Raw genomic sequence first — 17,556 nt, 5'->3', positions numbered from 1 at the left:
ATGGCCCTTCACTGCAGATAGATGGTCAGGGAGCTGAAAATTACATTCTTACAGAATGGAGGCATTGGTGAGAAAGAGAGTCTAACATGCTAAGTAAATTCAGGAGTCCATCGTTGCACCTGCCACCTTGTCCACTTGATCCACATACGAGAGAGAGTGAGAGCAAGAGCTAAAGTCCAGATCCTTGGCTGGTCTAAATTGACTTCAGTGGAACTGTGCTGACTTAATCAGCTGAGGAGCTGGCCTTTACTTTCCTGTTCTGAATCCACAGTGATAAAAGGGGTTGTAAACCCCTAGGCCCAGAAGCCTGGCTCCTTTGTCAGGAGGGAGATTAGAGAGTTCCATAGAATGGGAAGACATTCAAGAAATTAAAGAAGTGAAAAGAATGCCCCTTCTATCTGTGATTATTTGGGGTGTTCAGTACACAACCTGCAATGAGTTTATTTGAAAAGCACACATGGACAGGTCCCCTCAAAGCATGGGACAAGCCACTAAAGTTCATATTCACACATGGTGCCAAAAATGCAGCAATCCAATAATGTGTCTATTGCACTCCAGAGAGAGTGATTCCAGGGGCTGTTGGGACAAGTGGTCCCCTTCTTGTGGCTGTAGAACAGAAATTAGCTGGATTTAAAACAGTGATGTGCTCCGTCAGGAGTTCTGCCCTTGCCACAAGAAAGCAGTGTTGGGCTAGGTCAGGGGTTGGCAACCTATGGCACGTGAGCCAATTTTTAAGCGTGCCATTTAAAATCCTGCCCAGCCCAGCCCAGCCTGGCCTGGCCTGCTCTTCTCTGCCCTCTGGCCTCCCCTACCCCCTCTCGTGGGGGCAAGGGTCAGGGGGCAGAAGCTTGGTCCTGCCGGCTCCCCTGCCTGTTCCCGCAGTTTGCTGGGTTCCTGCCCCTCCTCCTCCTCTCCGTCCCTCCCTCTCTGCTGGCCGATCAGCTGATGGCCCTTGCGAGGGAGGGTTCGGGGAGGAGTGGAGTCAGCGTGCTCGCTGCTCCTGGAAGAGGCAGAGAAGAAGCGGGGACAGGGCCTTGGGGAAGGAGGATGGGGGTGGAATAGGGGCATATCCCCTCCAGCCCCCTGCCGTGAGCACTCCACGACTCCAGCCCACACACCCAGCCCTCTGTCCTGACCCCCCCCCCACACACACACTGAGCCCTGCAGCCCTGCACCCCCCCCAGGCCTGAGCCCTGCACCCCACACACACCCCAGGTTCCTGCCCTGAGCCCTGTACCCCCCTCACACATACCCAGCCCTCTGCTTGACTCCTTCACTCCCCCAGAACCCCAGCCCTGACTCTGGCACCCCCACGCATACCCAGGCCCCCCACACCCTATGCCCTGACACCTGCACCCCACCACATGCCCCCAGCCCTCTGCCCTGACTCTTGCGCTCCCCACAGCCCATGCACCCCCCACATCCTGACTCTTGCACCCCTTACATCCCCACCCCCATCCTGAGCACCAAACGGGCGCTCCTGCACCCCCCCCAAACATTCCCACCTGCACCCCTTGCACCAAATGGGAGCTGCCCCGTACCCAAAGTGCTTCATACCCAAACTTCCTGCCCCAACCCTGAGCCCCCTCCCTCATTCTAGCTCCTGGCCAGACCCTACATCCCAACCCCCAGCCTGCTCCTTCACCTCCAGCTCTGTGCTCAGTGCACTCCCATCCTCAGCTCAGTGCAGAGAGAGAGGAAGAGAATGGGCCAGAACCGGGGAGAAGGTAGGTACCCACTGTACGTGGGCAGGGCCGGGACCCCAGACCAGCAGCGGGCTGAGCAGGTCTGGCAGCCGGGATCCCGGCTGGCAGGAGCCGGTGGATGGAACCCCTGAGTGGCAGCAGGCTGAGCTGCTCAGCCCACTGCCGGTTTGGGGTCCTTACCAGCTGGGGTCCCGGCCGCAGGCCCCACTCAGCCCGCTGCCGGCCTAGGTGAACAGAACCCCAGACTAGCAGCGGGCTGAACGGGCCGGCGGCATAAGATCAACATTTTAATTTAATTTTAAATGAAGCTTCTTAAGCATTTTGAAAACCTTGTTTATTTTACAATACAACACTAGTTTAGTTATATAATATATAGACTTAGAGAGAGAGACCTTCTAAAAACATTAAAATGTGTTACCGGCACGTGAAACCTTATATTAAAGTGAATAAATGAAGACTTGGCACACCGCTTCTGAAAGGTTGCCGACCCCTGGGCTAGGTTGTGGTGCCTGCTAAGTCATGCTCACAGTCTTGTTTTCTGATATGTATTTACGGTGAGGAGCCTATGTCCATCCAGCATTCGTACATGGAGCACACCCATGTGCTTAGGTACTGTTCCTAGCCTGTGCTGAGGAGCAACAGTTTTATGTATGTTATACATGCTGCATCTTCAAGAGTGCTGCCATTCTGAATGCATTGTGGAGTGAGAGGTTCTTCGGGGATCCTACCCCCTCTGTGGCCAGGAAAGACTGGATGTGGCTCCCCACAACACTGCTTCAGTTTGCCAGAGGCAGGTCACTCAGACAAAGCAAAGTATTTACTTATTTTCCCAGATGGGCTTACTGCCTGTATAGATTTACCAGCTCCTGCCACTGACCACTGCTAAGTGATGTGCTGCAGTTGAAGTGTAATGAGAGCTATTTGAGTGTAATGAGTACATTCAAGCTTAGGGCTTCTAGTGGCTGGGTCTTAGCTTTGTATGGTTGCCTCTAGCATGCAAAACTCCCTTAACACTTCACAGCTCAAGTGATGTGGTTAGACCCTTTTCCCCAAGGAATTATTTTTTAAGAGTAACAAATAATCTTTCTAGAGTCACAAGTTTCTCTTTCCATTCATGCTTTTTCTTTGGAAGTCCGGCATTGTTATTTTGAGCTTCATTAGTTAACAGCATACAGGGGGAGAAGCTCACAGTGCATGTGACCAGACAAGAAGTTTATCATGCTAGTGACAAAGAAATAGGCAAATGAGGAATATACAGATGTGATAGAGGACACAGAAGTTAAGCACTGACTACGTGGGGCCCTGGGTTTGGGTTTACTGCTGCTTTGTGGTGAAACAACATGTTGATATTAAAACACTTCACTTGGGAAGGGAAGAAACTTTATTCATTGGTTTAACCTTTTATCTTTCTCCCCTAGTGAAGTGACTCTTGCTTTACAATCCGTAGTATTTTCATTGTAATTGGGAGAGACAAGGTGAGAGAGGTAATATATTTCATTGAACCAACTTCGGTTGGTGAAAGAGGCAAGCTTTCAAGCTAAGCAAACCTCTTCTTCAGGTTACATTGCAATTGTCAAGTAAAATCTGTGGTGAAGGAAAATGGAAGAGAATGTAGCTGAGCACAAAATGCAGTCTCTGCAGCCTGGTGTGCCTGTTGTATGTATGCTGCTATAACCTTATTTGCTCACTGGTGCTCAGAGATTTGTAGTAGGCTATGGAAACTTTCATCTCTAGGTTTTGATCCACCTCAGTTCAACAGTGACCTAAAACAATTGCCATTTTGTAGCGTGTTTGGGGGCCCATATGAAAGGAGAGGTGGGTTTGAGTCCAGTGGCTGGCAGCAAAGGCGTCCACCACAAGAGGCCAAGGGCTGAATGGGTCTGGAGGCTGAATGGGTCTGGAGACTGAATTTCTATTCCCCTCTATAGAGGTGGTTCCTGCGGGTCAGGGTGGGGCAGCATAGGGGAAGCTTGCATTCTTGCCGCCTAGATTATATCTGTACATGCCTAACCAGAGAACATCAGTCTCCCTTACCCTTAGTATGACACGAAATTTGGTTAATTTTCTCCAGGAAGCAGCTAGAAAAGGGTGGGCAGTGCAATGTGACACATTTTCCTGCTTTTCTACTTTCCAGGCACCCAAATTAGGTTTGTAAAGTCAGTGTTATGGTACCACGGCTATGGCAGGCCAGAATTCTATCAGCTCCCCTCCGATGGCTCACAGGGGAGCAGAGAGTTGCTGCTGGCATTTTCCTGGCTCCTAAACAGAATCAGCCTGCTGGAGCGGCTACTGACTGTGAATAGAGTGAAAATCGGGGATGAAGCCTCTGTGTGCACGGTGAGCAGGTTTTTTGTTTGTCCTCTCCACCCCATCAATTGTTAATCTGCTACTATAGTAGGATTTAAAATGGCAAGTGTGTATGTATTATGGGTTTCTGGATTTTCCCTTTCTAGACAATACCTGTGGGTTCTCCTACAATTTAGGCAAAGGGGTGGGCTGTATGAGGTCTCTTTTGGTGTGTGGAATATGCCAGGAAGTGGCAAATAGAAATATTTGAGTGCCTAATAGTAGCTATCCCTATTCATTGAGTAACTAATGAGCTTTCAGCCTTCCTGAGGGAGTAGTGAGATTTACTGTTATGCTTCCACCAATAAAAAGATGTCATTGTACAGAAAGCTTGCTCTGAAGCGAGTTAAGGCTACTTGGGAATCTGCTGTATCTGGTGAAACTGGGAAATCTGTAACGGTGGCCAAGCGAATTGCACAGACCAATAACATTTGATAACTTTCCATTTAAAATTCTCTACTTCACATACAAGGTCTAGCATATGATACTCTCTAAACTCTGCCTGAGTGTTATGAAATAAGTTGGGGAATGAAGAAATGACGATAAGGGAAGATTGGGGAAAAATGGGTTTGCTTAATCTGGAAAAGAGAAGACTGAGGGGGGATAACAGTTTTCAAGTATGTAAAAGGTTGTTACAAGGAAGAGGGAGACAAATTGTTTTTCTTAACCTCTGTGGATAGAACAAGAAGCAATGGGCTTAAATTGCAGCAAGGAAGGTTTAGATTGGACATTAGGAAAAACTTCCTGTCAGGGTGATTAAGCACTGGAATAAATTGCCTAGGGAAGTTGTGGAATCTCCATCATTGGAGATTTTTAAGAGCAGGTTAGACAAACACCTGTCAGGGATGGTCTAGAGATAATACTTAGTCCTGCCATGAATGCAGGGGTCTGGATTAGATGACCTTGCAAGGTCCCTACCAGTCCTATGATTCTGTAAAAGGTGATTTCTCCCTCCACACTTACACACCTACTCCAAATAAACTCCCTGCTCTTAAAACCAAAGGACATGGAGGCTGAATTTAAAATGACCAGTGCTAAGTGTTACAACCTGGCCTAGTACTCTTTTGCATGGTCACCAGTGAGATGTGAGTGGACCCACTCCCTGGATCCTATGCACTTCCAAGCCATCTAGGTCAAGGTAGAGTCTTGTCACTGTTTTTAGCCATAGAGCACACTCCTGGGCTCAGACTTCTTGCCCAATGTCCTTCCTTGGGACATGGGACACTGCTGCTCAAAGACGACCTGAACATCCCCTCCCAGTTGCTTGCACTGTCTCCATCCAGACTGTGGGCACTTTGGACTTCTTATTTTCATCCCTTTGGGGACAATGTGGTAGGAAAGCAAGGAACACAGGCTTGGTAAGAGAGTTTCTTGGCCACAGAGACTTTACTCTGAGAGTTACAGATTTCTGAAGACAACAAAAGTCCTGAGACACCCCTCCCTTTGTCTGATCTTCTCTTTCCTGTGTATCCAAGGTTCATCAGTATTTCTAGATGGGCAAAGTTCTTCCTACAAGTCCTGCTCACTTGAGCAACTGTGTGGAGTGAATCCATGTAGGCTTGCTCTTCTGATTTTATTTATAATTTTTAAGAATTAAAATTCCATCTATTAGGCATGTAGAGAATGGTCTGACATTAAACAAAATAACATCATGAGCAATAGAAAAGGAACACATGACTTCTGTGGGTACTGTGAACAAGAACTGTCTTGATAAATCAGTGCATATAACTATTCCAGCTCTAAAAATGTACAGCTAATATTCAACGAGAGAGGGAGAGAAACTTCAAAATTATTCCCTCCAGGAGGATGTTATGGTTTGGGGTGAACTTCATCTGTAATCTCTCTTTTTGGGTATTTCTTTCAACTGGCAGACTTATATGTGCACTTCTCTGAGTGGAACTCAGAGTCATTTCACTTTTAGACTGGATCACCAGTCTACAGTACCCCATGTTGACCAACCATATCTGTTTTTGACACCTGCTATGGAATCTTCTCCAGAAGTTGTGACAGAAAACAGCTTGTTCAAAACAGAGTCTGCTTTATTTATCATAGGAGCAGCACAAACAGAGAAAAGGTTAAAAATAACAAAAACGTTAAGGCTTAAAGCATATTGCCTTATGTAAACTTAGCCTCCTTTGAGAACTGGTCCCTCTGTGCATTCCACTATGGGTACACATGTGCTCCATGCACCTGAGACTTGAGAACTTTTGAAAGCAGTGTCCGTTGATCCGTGTTTGCGCCTCTGCTCTGCTTGTGTTCTGCATCAAGGATCCATGGAGTAGCGCTGGGTGGACCAACCACCTCTTCAGTTCCTTCTTATTGCTGCATGACCTGAATTGGAAACCTTAGTGTCCAGAACTTCTCCTTTGTCTTCAAACCTGTAAATATTTCAAAGTTTATCATTTTTATCTTTAGTGTAATTAGTGTTAATGCTTCTATTAGTACAGCTAGTGGATAGTTAGAATCCCCACCCTGGGGATCCCTCTGGCTCATAACTCCTCACTTAACATTGTAGTTATGTTCCTGAAAAATGCAACTTTAAGTGAAATGATGTTAAGTGAATCCAGTTTCCCCATAAGAATTAATGTAAATTGGGGGTTTAGGTTCCAGGGAAATTTTTTTCACCAGACAAAAGACTATATATTGTGACAAAGTTCCTCCTCTATCTTGGTGGGTCCTGCGCTTATTGACGGGTTTGCTCACCTCACAGATTCACCCTGTGGATCGGGAAACAGCCCAGAGACCTTCCCCTTTGGTAGAAACCACAGTCCAGGTCAATTCCTCCTGTGTTTGATCAGGAGTTGGGAGGTTTGGGGGGAACCCGGGCCCGCCCTGTACTCTGGGTTCCAGCCCAGGGCCCTATGGACTGCAGTTGTCTAGAGTGCCTCCTGGTACAGTTGCGCAACAGCTACAACTCCCTGGGCTACTTCCCCATGGCCTCCTCCCAACACCTTCTTTGTCCTCAACATCGGACCTTCCTCCTGTTGTCTGATAACGCTTGTACTTCTCAGTCCTCCAGCAGTATGCCTACTCACTCTCAGCTTCTTGCACGCCTCTTGTTCCTAATTCCTCGCATGCACTTCCTCTCCTCCAGCTCACTGGCTCCCTTCTACTACTCTGCTGTTCCCAACTGGCCTGGGTCTATAAAACACACACACACACACACACACACACACACACACACACACACACACACGCTTTTAAACAAACAATTTAATACTGTACACAGCAATGATAATTGTGAAGCTTGGTTGAGGTGGTGAAGTCAGAGGGTGGAAGAGGGTGGGATATTTCCCAGGGAATGCCTTACTGGCTAAATGATGAAGTAGCACTTGGCTGAGCCCTCAAGGGTTAACACATTGTTAATGTAGCCTCACACTCTACAAGGCAGCACAAATGGAGGAAGGAGAGAGCATGGCAGACAGAGACACACACCCTGTGTGAGAGAGAGAGAGAGAGAGAGAGATGCGCATTGCCCCTTTAAGTATGTTGACCGCACTCTAAGTACATTGCCTTTTTAAGTAGATCAGCAAATTGAGACAGCCGCTGCTTCCAGAAAGCTCCCTCCTATGTCCCCCCCACACACTATGGAGATGGGGTAAGTGGGGGACAGGAGCAGGGGGGAGGAGGGCACCCTGACATTAGCATCCCTAGCCCCCTGTCTTGCACAGCAAGCAGGAGGCTCCTGGGAGCTGCTCCAAGGTAGAGGGCAGGAGAAGCACATGGCAGTGGTGGGAGGGACAGTTGAACTGCCAGCAATTGATAGCCTGCTGGGCAGCTGCTGCACAGGGATCTTAGGGGAGTGGGGAGCTGATAGGGGGGCTGCCAGTCCACTGGTTCCAAGCCCCCACCAGCTTGCTCCAATGGGCTGCTCTTTCTGCAAGCAGTGGACAAAGCAGGTGGCTGCCAAACTACGTTATAAGGGAGCATTGCACAACTTTAAATGAACATGTTCTCTAATTGATCAGCAACATAACAATGAAACAACATTGAGGAGTTACTGTATGGGAATTAGATTATGCACAGTATACCAAGCTTGAAAAGCTGCATCTCCTGTCTCTGTACCTTCCTGATCAGTGATGACCACGAGCACTGCCTATACTGCCTGGGGGAAGTGCATATCTCCACCAGGTGCAGCATCTGTCACTCCTTTCTTAGCTGGACCTGATAGGTGCAAGCATTTTGGCTTAAAAAGCACCTCATGGAGAAGGCTGGATGAACCCTGCTGTACATTATCCAGAGTCATCAAAGAACACATTTCCTACCATGAAGCCTGATGCAGGAATGTGGGAGACTACACCTGTGGCCCCTCTCTCAGGATTTCTGCAGGAGAACAGGGCACAGTCTCAGAAGCACAAGAGCAGATCCCCCTCTCAGTCCACTCCAAAGTGGACAGATTCCAGGTCGGTCAGGTCTTTGTGCCCAGCTTCCAAAGACTTAGGATGTCGATGATAGAAAGGTGCATAGGAGCAAGGCTCCGCTGCTACCGGACTCTGCACTGGCAGTGCCATTGCTAGCAGTACTGTCCAGATCTGCTGGTACAAACAAAGAGCATCTGTCAGGAACCTTAGCCACTGGGGGTACTGTCCTAGTCCCTTACGGATCTGCCAACTCAGAACCTTCCTACTTCAGCTCTGTCTGTATGGGCTGACAAAACCGTGGGTGACCCAAGGAGAATGGAAAGATACACCACTTCAGCAAATGTCTTTGTTCTCCTGGATCTGCATTGGTTGTCAGGACTGACCCTCACGAGGGAGATTTTGACTCCACCAAGAGACACTGGCTCTCGGAGAAGTCTACCCGCTTCCCATCTACTAGCCATGACTTTACTTTGACAGAACCATTGGCAAAACGATTGAGCGAGATTTGAACGTCTTATAATCGGAAAATCAGATATTCTGGAGGAACCATCCTTGCTTCCACCAAGCGAGATCTGTCTAGACAGGAGGTCAAGAGTTTCCTAGAACCAGCATCTCCTACCCAAATCAGGACGCTCTCCTTGGGACTGGAGGTGCCCCAGCCCTTGGGGCCCTCCACAACCCAGCTTTGACCTTCCTGTTGCACAGGCATTTAATGAGCACCATGATACCCGGGGACTCTGATATCTAATAAGTTGTCACATCACCTCTCTTGTCCAAGTGAGCAACTGGAACTTCCTCCTGACCCTATAGATAAGGAAGACTACAAGCTGTATCCGCCAGTTCCATTGATACTGATGGTATCTTTCTCATCAAGTATTGGAGACTGGGCTTAATTCACCTTCATTATCTGCCTTCCTGTGGTCTTACAGAGCCTCATAGAACTGAGTTACCCGTAGGCTTCTCTATAGAAGTTACACACTCATAATCACATAGAGGTTCCCACAATATTCATAAAAATACAGGCTGTGTCTACATTACAGGCTTCTACTAGCATAGCTGTATTGGTCAGGAGTATGAAGAGCTGTGAGCCCTGATTGCTGTAGCTGTGCTGATAGAAATCCCTAGTGTGGACCTAATTATAAAAGCAAAACTGCACTTTAATTGGGATATCTAGATTTGTTTGAGGGTGGTGTGGTAAGCTATTCCTGTAAAAGGGCAGCTTTGTCTATATAAGCCCTGGTCTACACTAAGGTCGGGGGTCGAACTAGGGTACGCGAATTCAGCTACGTGAATAACGTAGCTGAATTCGAACTACCCTAGTTCGACTCACTTACCCGTCCAGACGCCGCGGAAGCGAACTCCGCGGCTCCAAGGTCGACTCCGGCAACTCCTCCTGCCGCGGTGGAGTACCGGAGTTCGAACTAGCGCTTCCGGAGTTCGAACTATCGCGTCTAGATCAGACGCGATAGTTCGAACTCCGAGCAGTCGAACTTGCCGCGTCGACCCAGCAGGTAAGTGTAAACGTGGCCTAAGCTGTGTCCATACTAGGAGTGCTTTGCCAGCATAATATAGTATATGGCTATAGCTATACTGGTAAAGTGCTTCTAGTGTTGACATGTCCACAGATCGCTCCTGTGCTCCTCACAGAGGAGTTTTCAGTTGCATCAAAAACATTGAAATCATTGATAATTCTGATCCTCTAGTTCCCAGACGCTTCCCATTTGTGAGGCAGAGCAGCTGGGCAAAGGGGACACAACTTGCTCTTTATTGTGTATAAAGGAGGCTTGAAAAGTTCTTTTTGCTTGTCTTTATCATAGAAATATCCCAAATATCAAGTCTTGTCTTTCCAGTTTCTGCTTGATAACCCCTTGGAGGTCTAGAGAATCGGGGAGGTAAGCTTTCTGAGCCCTCAGTTGTAGAGAGTAGGGGTAGATTGTAAACCCATGGGGGCAGGCACCATCTTTTTGTTGTGTGTGTGTATACAGTGTCTAGCTTAAATGGGGTCGTGATCCAGGACTGGGCCTCCTAGGCTGAGGTAATATAAATAATAATGATGATGATGAAGGCTGAATATTTCACAAGGTGAATGGGTTTAACAAAAACAAGTAATGGATTTTAAACAGTCTCCTGGAAAATCCCCTCCCTTCTCAGTTTGGGGTTTCACTCTCATGTTGTGATATCATAGTCTCTGGTTTTGCAAGAGTTCTCTGGCAAATGCTTCTAGGTTTAAAAATAAAAACAAAAATCCCAAAGCCCCTAGAAAAGCCATGGGGCTTTCAGGGCAGAGAACAATTGAATGATAAATGAAAGTGTGCTAAGGCTGGTTTCCTCCAGGGATTTGGAGGGGAACCTGGGGCTTCTGGTAGTACATCCCGGTAGCAACCACTGGATAGCTAATCAGAGAATGGCACACACTATGATTCATTTTGGTTCCATGTTAGCTGGTGCTGTGGAAAATCCCACATCTACAAAGATGGTGAATTAAAAAGTGATAACAGAAACCAAAAATCCAGAACATGAAATAATAAAAATGAACTGGCTTTTTTTCCTCTGTCACTTACTGGTTTTATTTTGTAGCAGTTAAACAACAGCTTTGTTGCTGTTTTTGGTTGCTAGCCATCCTGATCATTACTGGCCACTGCCTCAAATTTTAATGTAATTTATAAAAGATTATATATATGACAGCACACACAATAAGCAGACCTCACAATATCTTACTGGCTATAACCCTCCCTGAGCCCCTCTCCACTGCTTAGCTTATTGTGTTAGAAAGCATTTAGGTCCTGATCCTAAAAAAAACATAAATGTGTTTGAAGTTAAACGTGCCTAAATCTTTGCTGGATTAGGGCCCTATTTTGTAAACTCCTTGTGGTGGTTTTGTTGTTTGTCTGGAAAGTGTCATGCACACCGATGTCTCAGTTTAAATAAATAATTGGTCTGATGTTCCTTGGAGTCTGTGGAAATACTTAGCCATTTTCATCCACCGCAAATGGGAACAAAATTGTGTTGCTAAGAAACTGCAAAGAAGGAAGAGTCATACAGCAATATCTTGAGACCAAATGAACGGAATTAATATAATTGGCTCTTGATATGTATGGTGTTTGGCATATTATGAGCTATTTAGTGGGCTTCAGATCTCATTTGTGATTCAGACATAGCTTGTTCTGGTAGAGTAGTCAGAATTTAATTCTAAAATCTAGAAGATTTGTCATTGTAGATTAATTAGGGATTAACTGCATTTTTCCCTTAGCAGGATGGGCTCTTACTGTCTGCCTCCCTACATGGGCTTGTCACTATGTGCAAAATGTTTAAACTTACATTCATTTCTGTTGAACAAGCAGTAGTAGCTGATGTTCTTGGCCTTCTGTGTCTTTAAGATAAACACAGTACGGCTGGATGCTTCTCTTGGTTACTGTGGTGTAACTCCATTGATTTCACTGGGACTGCACACGTACTTCTAGCTAAGCACATGTTAAAGTGTGTAGCTGGTTTTGGCTGGAGTTCTCAGCAGCTTGCAGACTTAAATGCACAGTGCCATTCTTGCTGAGGAAGCACTTCCATTTCAAGATCCTATTTTCAGGTGTTCTTAAATGTCTGAAAAAATTCCATTTGGTCTGAGACTACTTAATACTTGTTTTCTCATCCCAGAAGTGAATTTTTGGGCGTGAAAATGTTTTCCTCTTGCAGAACTTTTCAGGTACTTTGTCTGCATTTTTACTCGTGTGGTTTTTTTTTTTTTTTTGAGACTTCAAGGTTTTCTTTGAGAAATCAAATTTGCCATAGACTTAGACTTTTGACATATTTCAAAAATTTTTAGAAATTGATACAAACTTTCAGAAATCTTTGTGCTTTTTTCCCCTAAGGTAACTTTTACTAGCACACATGCAAAGCATCACCAGAGCATCACATAATGTGAGTTCTAGCTTTTTAGTGGTTTAAAACATATTGCTAGCCTTAATAGTTCATAAAATCACAACATTCTGATTACCACTCTCCTCCCCCCCTCACCCCGGGTGTCACTACAGGGGATGAGTTAGTGTTGTTTTGATACCTTAACTGAGCATTTGCAGACCTTAACTTGTTTGGATTTAAGTTTAACCTGATCTCTGAATTTTCTGGCTTCATTACATGCCTGTTTCTTGTAATTTTTTTGCCCTTATATATTCTCAGCTTTAACTCCATCCTAATGTAATTTTTATCTGAGAATTACCTTTTTTATTAAATTATTAAACATTTCCTCCATGAACATTAAAAAAGAAGCATTACCATTAATACTAAACATTTGTTTTCAAAAACTACCAGCTTTTAACAAGGTCTAGAAATGCTTTGGCGGGACCATTACCAAATTTTGGGGGATTTGTAGACCTTTCCAAGCATAATTCTGCACAGCGATATGAGAGAAAATGCATGTCCCTGGAGTAGTATAAAATACATATTACATATGAGCAATGTGGCTGAGTTGCAGTGAAGAACATAACAATGAATTGCCTGTGTGTGTGTTGGAGATGATGTATTATCCTTCATCTAATATTTTAAACTGCAAAACAGAAACCTAATCATTCAGAGAAAACCATTAACTTAGGCTTGGTCTACAGCTTTGCTCCCGCCGATGTAAGTGCCCTACTACACCGACATAATAACTCCAACTCCACAGGAGGCATATGGTTTATGTTGGTGTAGTTCGGGCAACGCAGTGTCCCTGTAGACATTGGGTTCCTCACATTGGCTGTTGGCTGTCAATTTCGTGGCTCTGCTGTAGCTGTGAAATTGACAAGAAAGTGGCTTCAGGTCTCTGCTCCAAGTTGGGCTGCCACCCAGGCTCCTGGCTTGGGCTGCTGCTTGGGCTCCCTGCACCCCACGGGGAGCCCTGCTGCCCCCAGGGTCTCTGCTCCCTGCCAGGAGCATAGAAGCCGACTGGACTCCAGGTGCAGATTTACCAGCTAGAGGTGAGAAGCCCCCAGGTGGCTTCCCCCAGCTGGGAATGGCAAGGCGAGAAGCCCCGGTGGGACAGCTGGGCTCCCGGTGGAGGGGGTGGGGGGTTGTGTGGAGGTGAGAGCCCTGCCTCTTAGCCCCACGACACTGCCCCTCTTCAGTCAGTGGAAGTGTTCCTGGTAACTGAGTGGAGGAGGGTAGTATGGACATCAGCCATCGCAGTAATTACCTAACACAAGTCGACTTAAGATTGTAGTGTAGATATGCCCTTAGTCTTGTCTCGTTCCCTTCATTCATGTCGCTGATGCACTTTACGTCATTACTGTATTGTAGTAAGTGCTTACTAATGGAACACTATTAAGTACTTTACCACTACATGAGAACAATGAAAGGTGGGTGGAGTTTATTGTAAAAGTTCTCCAAAGGCAGGTGTCTGCTTTAGACCTTCAGGGCATCCATCCGGCCATGACAGTCACCTTGAAAGATCAGGAATTTTCTGGGACCCTTGTGCTGCCATTTCTGTGCAGCAAATTCAAATTTATCAGTTTTTTTCAAAATTGTATTGTTTACAATCTCTCTAAAGAAAAATATTTGCCTTTAAAAATGTGGTGTCCATTTGTTGGATTTTTTCCTTTTGTTTCTAAATATGGAAAATTTAACATGGCTTTTTTATTTAATTATTTGTGAATTTGCCCCATAGTTTCTCACTGCAGTCTTTGGAATGGATATCTTAGCATCACTGCTGCTGCAGGCTCAGCTGGGGATGTACAGCATTGGGGAAAGCTATTTGCTGCCTATTCAGTCACTGTGTGCAAGAAGAATGGTTTTTTTCTATGTCCAATGTAAAGAATAGGGGCTTGATTTGTAGAAGTGCTGAGTAGCTATAATTCCCCATAACTTCATTTGAAGTCGTGTGTGCTTAGGCCTTGTGCAAATCAGGCCTGGGATGTCGTAAGTTCTTGGGTGTAGTGAGTTTAATAAAAACCAGTGAAGATATTTAGAATCCCGATTACAGTCTCTACCAGATCATAACAGCTTTAAAGTATATTACAGGATAAATATATAATGAAAATAGGATGATAGCTTTCAGTTTTATGTAATCATTGCACATAAATCTCACTTTCACATCAACCTAATTACTAGTGCTGTGTTTTAGGAAGTGACAAACACAACTTTCTCCTATTCTGTAAATAAATGATGACTTATGTAAATAATAGCTGTACTGTGTGTGATTATTTGCTATGCTTACAATGAGCAATACTGCTGACACTGGTATTATCTCTAAAATGGAAACTAATTTAAGTGTGTGTAACTGCTGCTGTTTTTTAAGGGATGATAGTGGTGTTTATTCTCTTGTTTATTACTAGGGAAATTTGCATAGACATTGGATCTTGGTTTTGTCAATTAAATCAGCTCCTGCTTCTTACTGTACATCTTAAATCAGATCCCTCTTTGTGATCTCATAATAAGAAATTACTAGTGATACCACAGAATTTATGCCTCCTGCAGATATAGTTGTTTCTCCCCAGCAAGACCAAATAAACTCAGGCCTGGTTTACACTACAAAGTTAGGTCGAAGTAAGCTGCATTGTATTGATCCAGTTGTGCATGTGTCTGCACTTAAATTTGTCTTCCACCAATGCAGTAACATCACCTCCCAGAGCAGAATTGAGCCATGGTTGATGCACCTAAGTCAACTCAGTCTGATTGTAGATACTATGTTACTTATATTGACCCTAACTGTCTTCCAGCAGCTGTACCACTATGCCTGGCTCTGACTGCTCTGGTCAAAATTGTGTATTCCACTGTCCTATCCCTTAAAAATGCCTTTTCCTGATTGTCTGGCTTGGCCAGCATACCTAGCATCTCTCCATTGTTTCGTGCAACTGGCCGGCTGACCATGCTGGCTCCAGGTTCCAGATGTGCTCCTTCTTGAAGTAGGCAGGAAATATTGGCTCTCCTGGGTCTGTGGGGAGAAGAGGCTGTGCAAGCACGGCTGCGGACCGGCCCCAGAAATGTGGACATCTACGAGCAGATTGTACAGGGGATGCAGGAGAAAAGGTACGACAGGTATCAGCACCATTGGTATGTGAAAGCAAAGGAAGTGCTGCAGCATATCAGAAGGCCAAGGAGGCCTACGGTCAATTCCGTGCTGAGTCATAGACATGCTGCTTTTACAAAGAACTGCAGTCCATACTTGGCACAGACCCCACCATCAGCCCGCAGAACACTATGGATACCTCTGAGGAACCCGAGTCACAGGCCCCTGGCTGAGGAGGAAGAGGATGGGGGACCTGCTAGCAGGGGGTTAATCTATGCCGCGAGCCAGGACCTGTTTAAGACTCCACCACTGTCGAGTCAGTCCCAGCAGATCAGAATGGATGAGCCCAAAGCAGGGGAAGGAAGCTTGGGTAAGTGTGGAATTGTATTTCCCATTACTATGATGTACTGATGGTTCCTCCAATTTAATAGACACAGCTATTGACTTTTCATTAATTTACTAGTACTAGAAGAGGTAGCGATACAGCAAAGATAAGTAACGCTGTTATCTGCTTTACATTCCTCTGTAGGATTAGGCAGGGGAGACCATGCAGAGCAGCTTGTTTATACAGGATTGTCTCTTGTATCCTCCAGAGAGATCTCAATGAAACTTTCATGGAGGTTACACTGCAGTACTCTTCCGAAGGTTTCTAGGAATTACAACCTTATTTCTTCCTCTGTGGTAGGACACTTTCCCACACTAGTCAGTGATAAAATCGGCAGACACCATTGCGATACATAGGCATAGCAGCATATGGGCCTGAGCAGCTTTGGGTTGCCAGAAGCAGCTGCGCTCTCTGTGCCTTGGTTCTCAGTAGTGAGATATCTGCTAAAATCATTACGGCCTGTGGAAAATTGTGCCTGTTTTCACTGCCATTGCCCTATACTCAGCGGTGGCTCCAGGCACCAGCGCTCCAAGCGCGTGCCTGGGGCGACAAGCTGCGGGGGCGCCCTGCTGGTCCCTGCGAGGGCGGCAGTCAGGCAGCCTTCGGCGGCGCACCTGCGGGAGGTCCGCCGGTCCTGTGGATTCGGCGGCAATTCAGCGGTGGGTATGCCAAAGCTGCGGGACCGGCGGACCTCCCACAGGCGCGTTGCTGAAGGCAGCCTGCCTGCCGTGCTTGGGGCAGCAAAAAAGCTAGAGCCATCCCTGCCTATACTCATAGTTTCATGCAACTGAGCAACTCCTTCCTCATTTCCCTCACCCCAGCAGGCCATGCTCACTATGGCTGGAGCTGCGAGTGGCGCCATGCACAAGCTCTCTGAAGCAGAAGTTTGACACTTAAGCATGTCTGGTTTAAAACGTGAGCAAGGAAAGGGAGTTCTGAATCATAACTATCACTTTCCATCGTGACTGTACCGACAGTGGTACCTGTGTGTGTTTTACCTGCAACTGCTGCCATTGTGGCATCGAGGAGTTCCTGCTCCACACCGATGGAATCCTGGAGCCTGATGAGGAGAAAAGAGCGGCCTCAGGATGACATGTTCAGTGAGATCCTGCAAGCCAGGGCTGCATCAGACAGTGAGCAAAGGGCCTGGAGAGTGAATGTTGCAGAGAGACCGGGAAGGAAAGAGCAGACAGGAGAATGGCCCAGGAGAGACATCAGGAAAAGGGGAGGGAGATGCACTAGGACATAATGGAGTTTCTCCAGCAGCAAACAAATGCTGCAGACTCTTGTGGACCTACAGGTTCAACAATTCACGGAAAACTCCATTGCAGCACTTTCCCCCGCACTCCCTCCAGCATTCCACATGGCATCAGGGGCCACATCCCTACCTTTACCACTCCATCCCGGAGGACATTAAGGACAACCACAGCTTCACATACACTTGTGTCAGCCCCAGTTGCTGTATGTGCAGGTAAAATAGACATGAATGTTCTTTCTCTTTGTTCCATTCATTTATTCACTTTTTAATGTATTTGTTTTAAATTGCTCAGATTTTTTTTGCACTGATTTTGTTACTGAAATCTATTTGAAAAATAATTCATCTCAACTCATCTAGCTATTTGCCTAGTTTTACAACAGGCTACATAAAAAGCCCCAGCGAAGTCAGTACAAACTAAAATTTCATACAAACAATGACTTTTTTATACTGCTCTATATATTATACACTGAAATGTAAGGACAATATTTATATTCCAATTGATTTATTTTAGAATTATATAGTAAAAA

General features: G+C 45.9%; 1 protein-coding gene across 2 annotated transcripts in view; it reads left to right on the top strand.

Moving 5' to 3' along the window:
* The window catches only part of TEDC1 (tubulin epsilon and delta complex 1), a 206,893-nt gene that overhangs the window by 17,985 nt on the left and 171,352 nt on the right, over window positions 1–17,556 (top strand). For both annotated transcript variants that reach the window (XM_039485274.1, XM_039485272.1), the window contains exon 3: window positions 3,841–4,043. In XM_039485274.1, coding sequence (XP_039341208.1) covers window positions 3,841–4,043 — 203 coding nt within the window. The remainder of the gene's footprint in view (window positions 1–3,840; window positions 4,044–17,556) is intronic.

Source organism: Mauremys reevesii, linkage group 8 (assembly GCF_016161935.1).
Source record: "Mauremys reevesii isolate NIE-2019 linkage group 8, ASM1616193v1, whole genome shotgun sequence".
In the NCBI taxonomy this organism is placed as follows: domain Eukaryota; kingdom Metazoa; phylum Chordata; order Testudines; family Geoemydidae; genus Mauremys; species Mauremys reevesii.
This window is presented reverse-complemented; position numbering and strand designations above follow the sequence as displayed.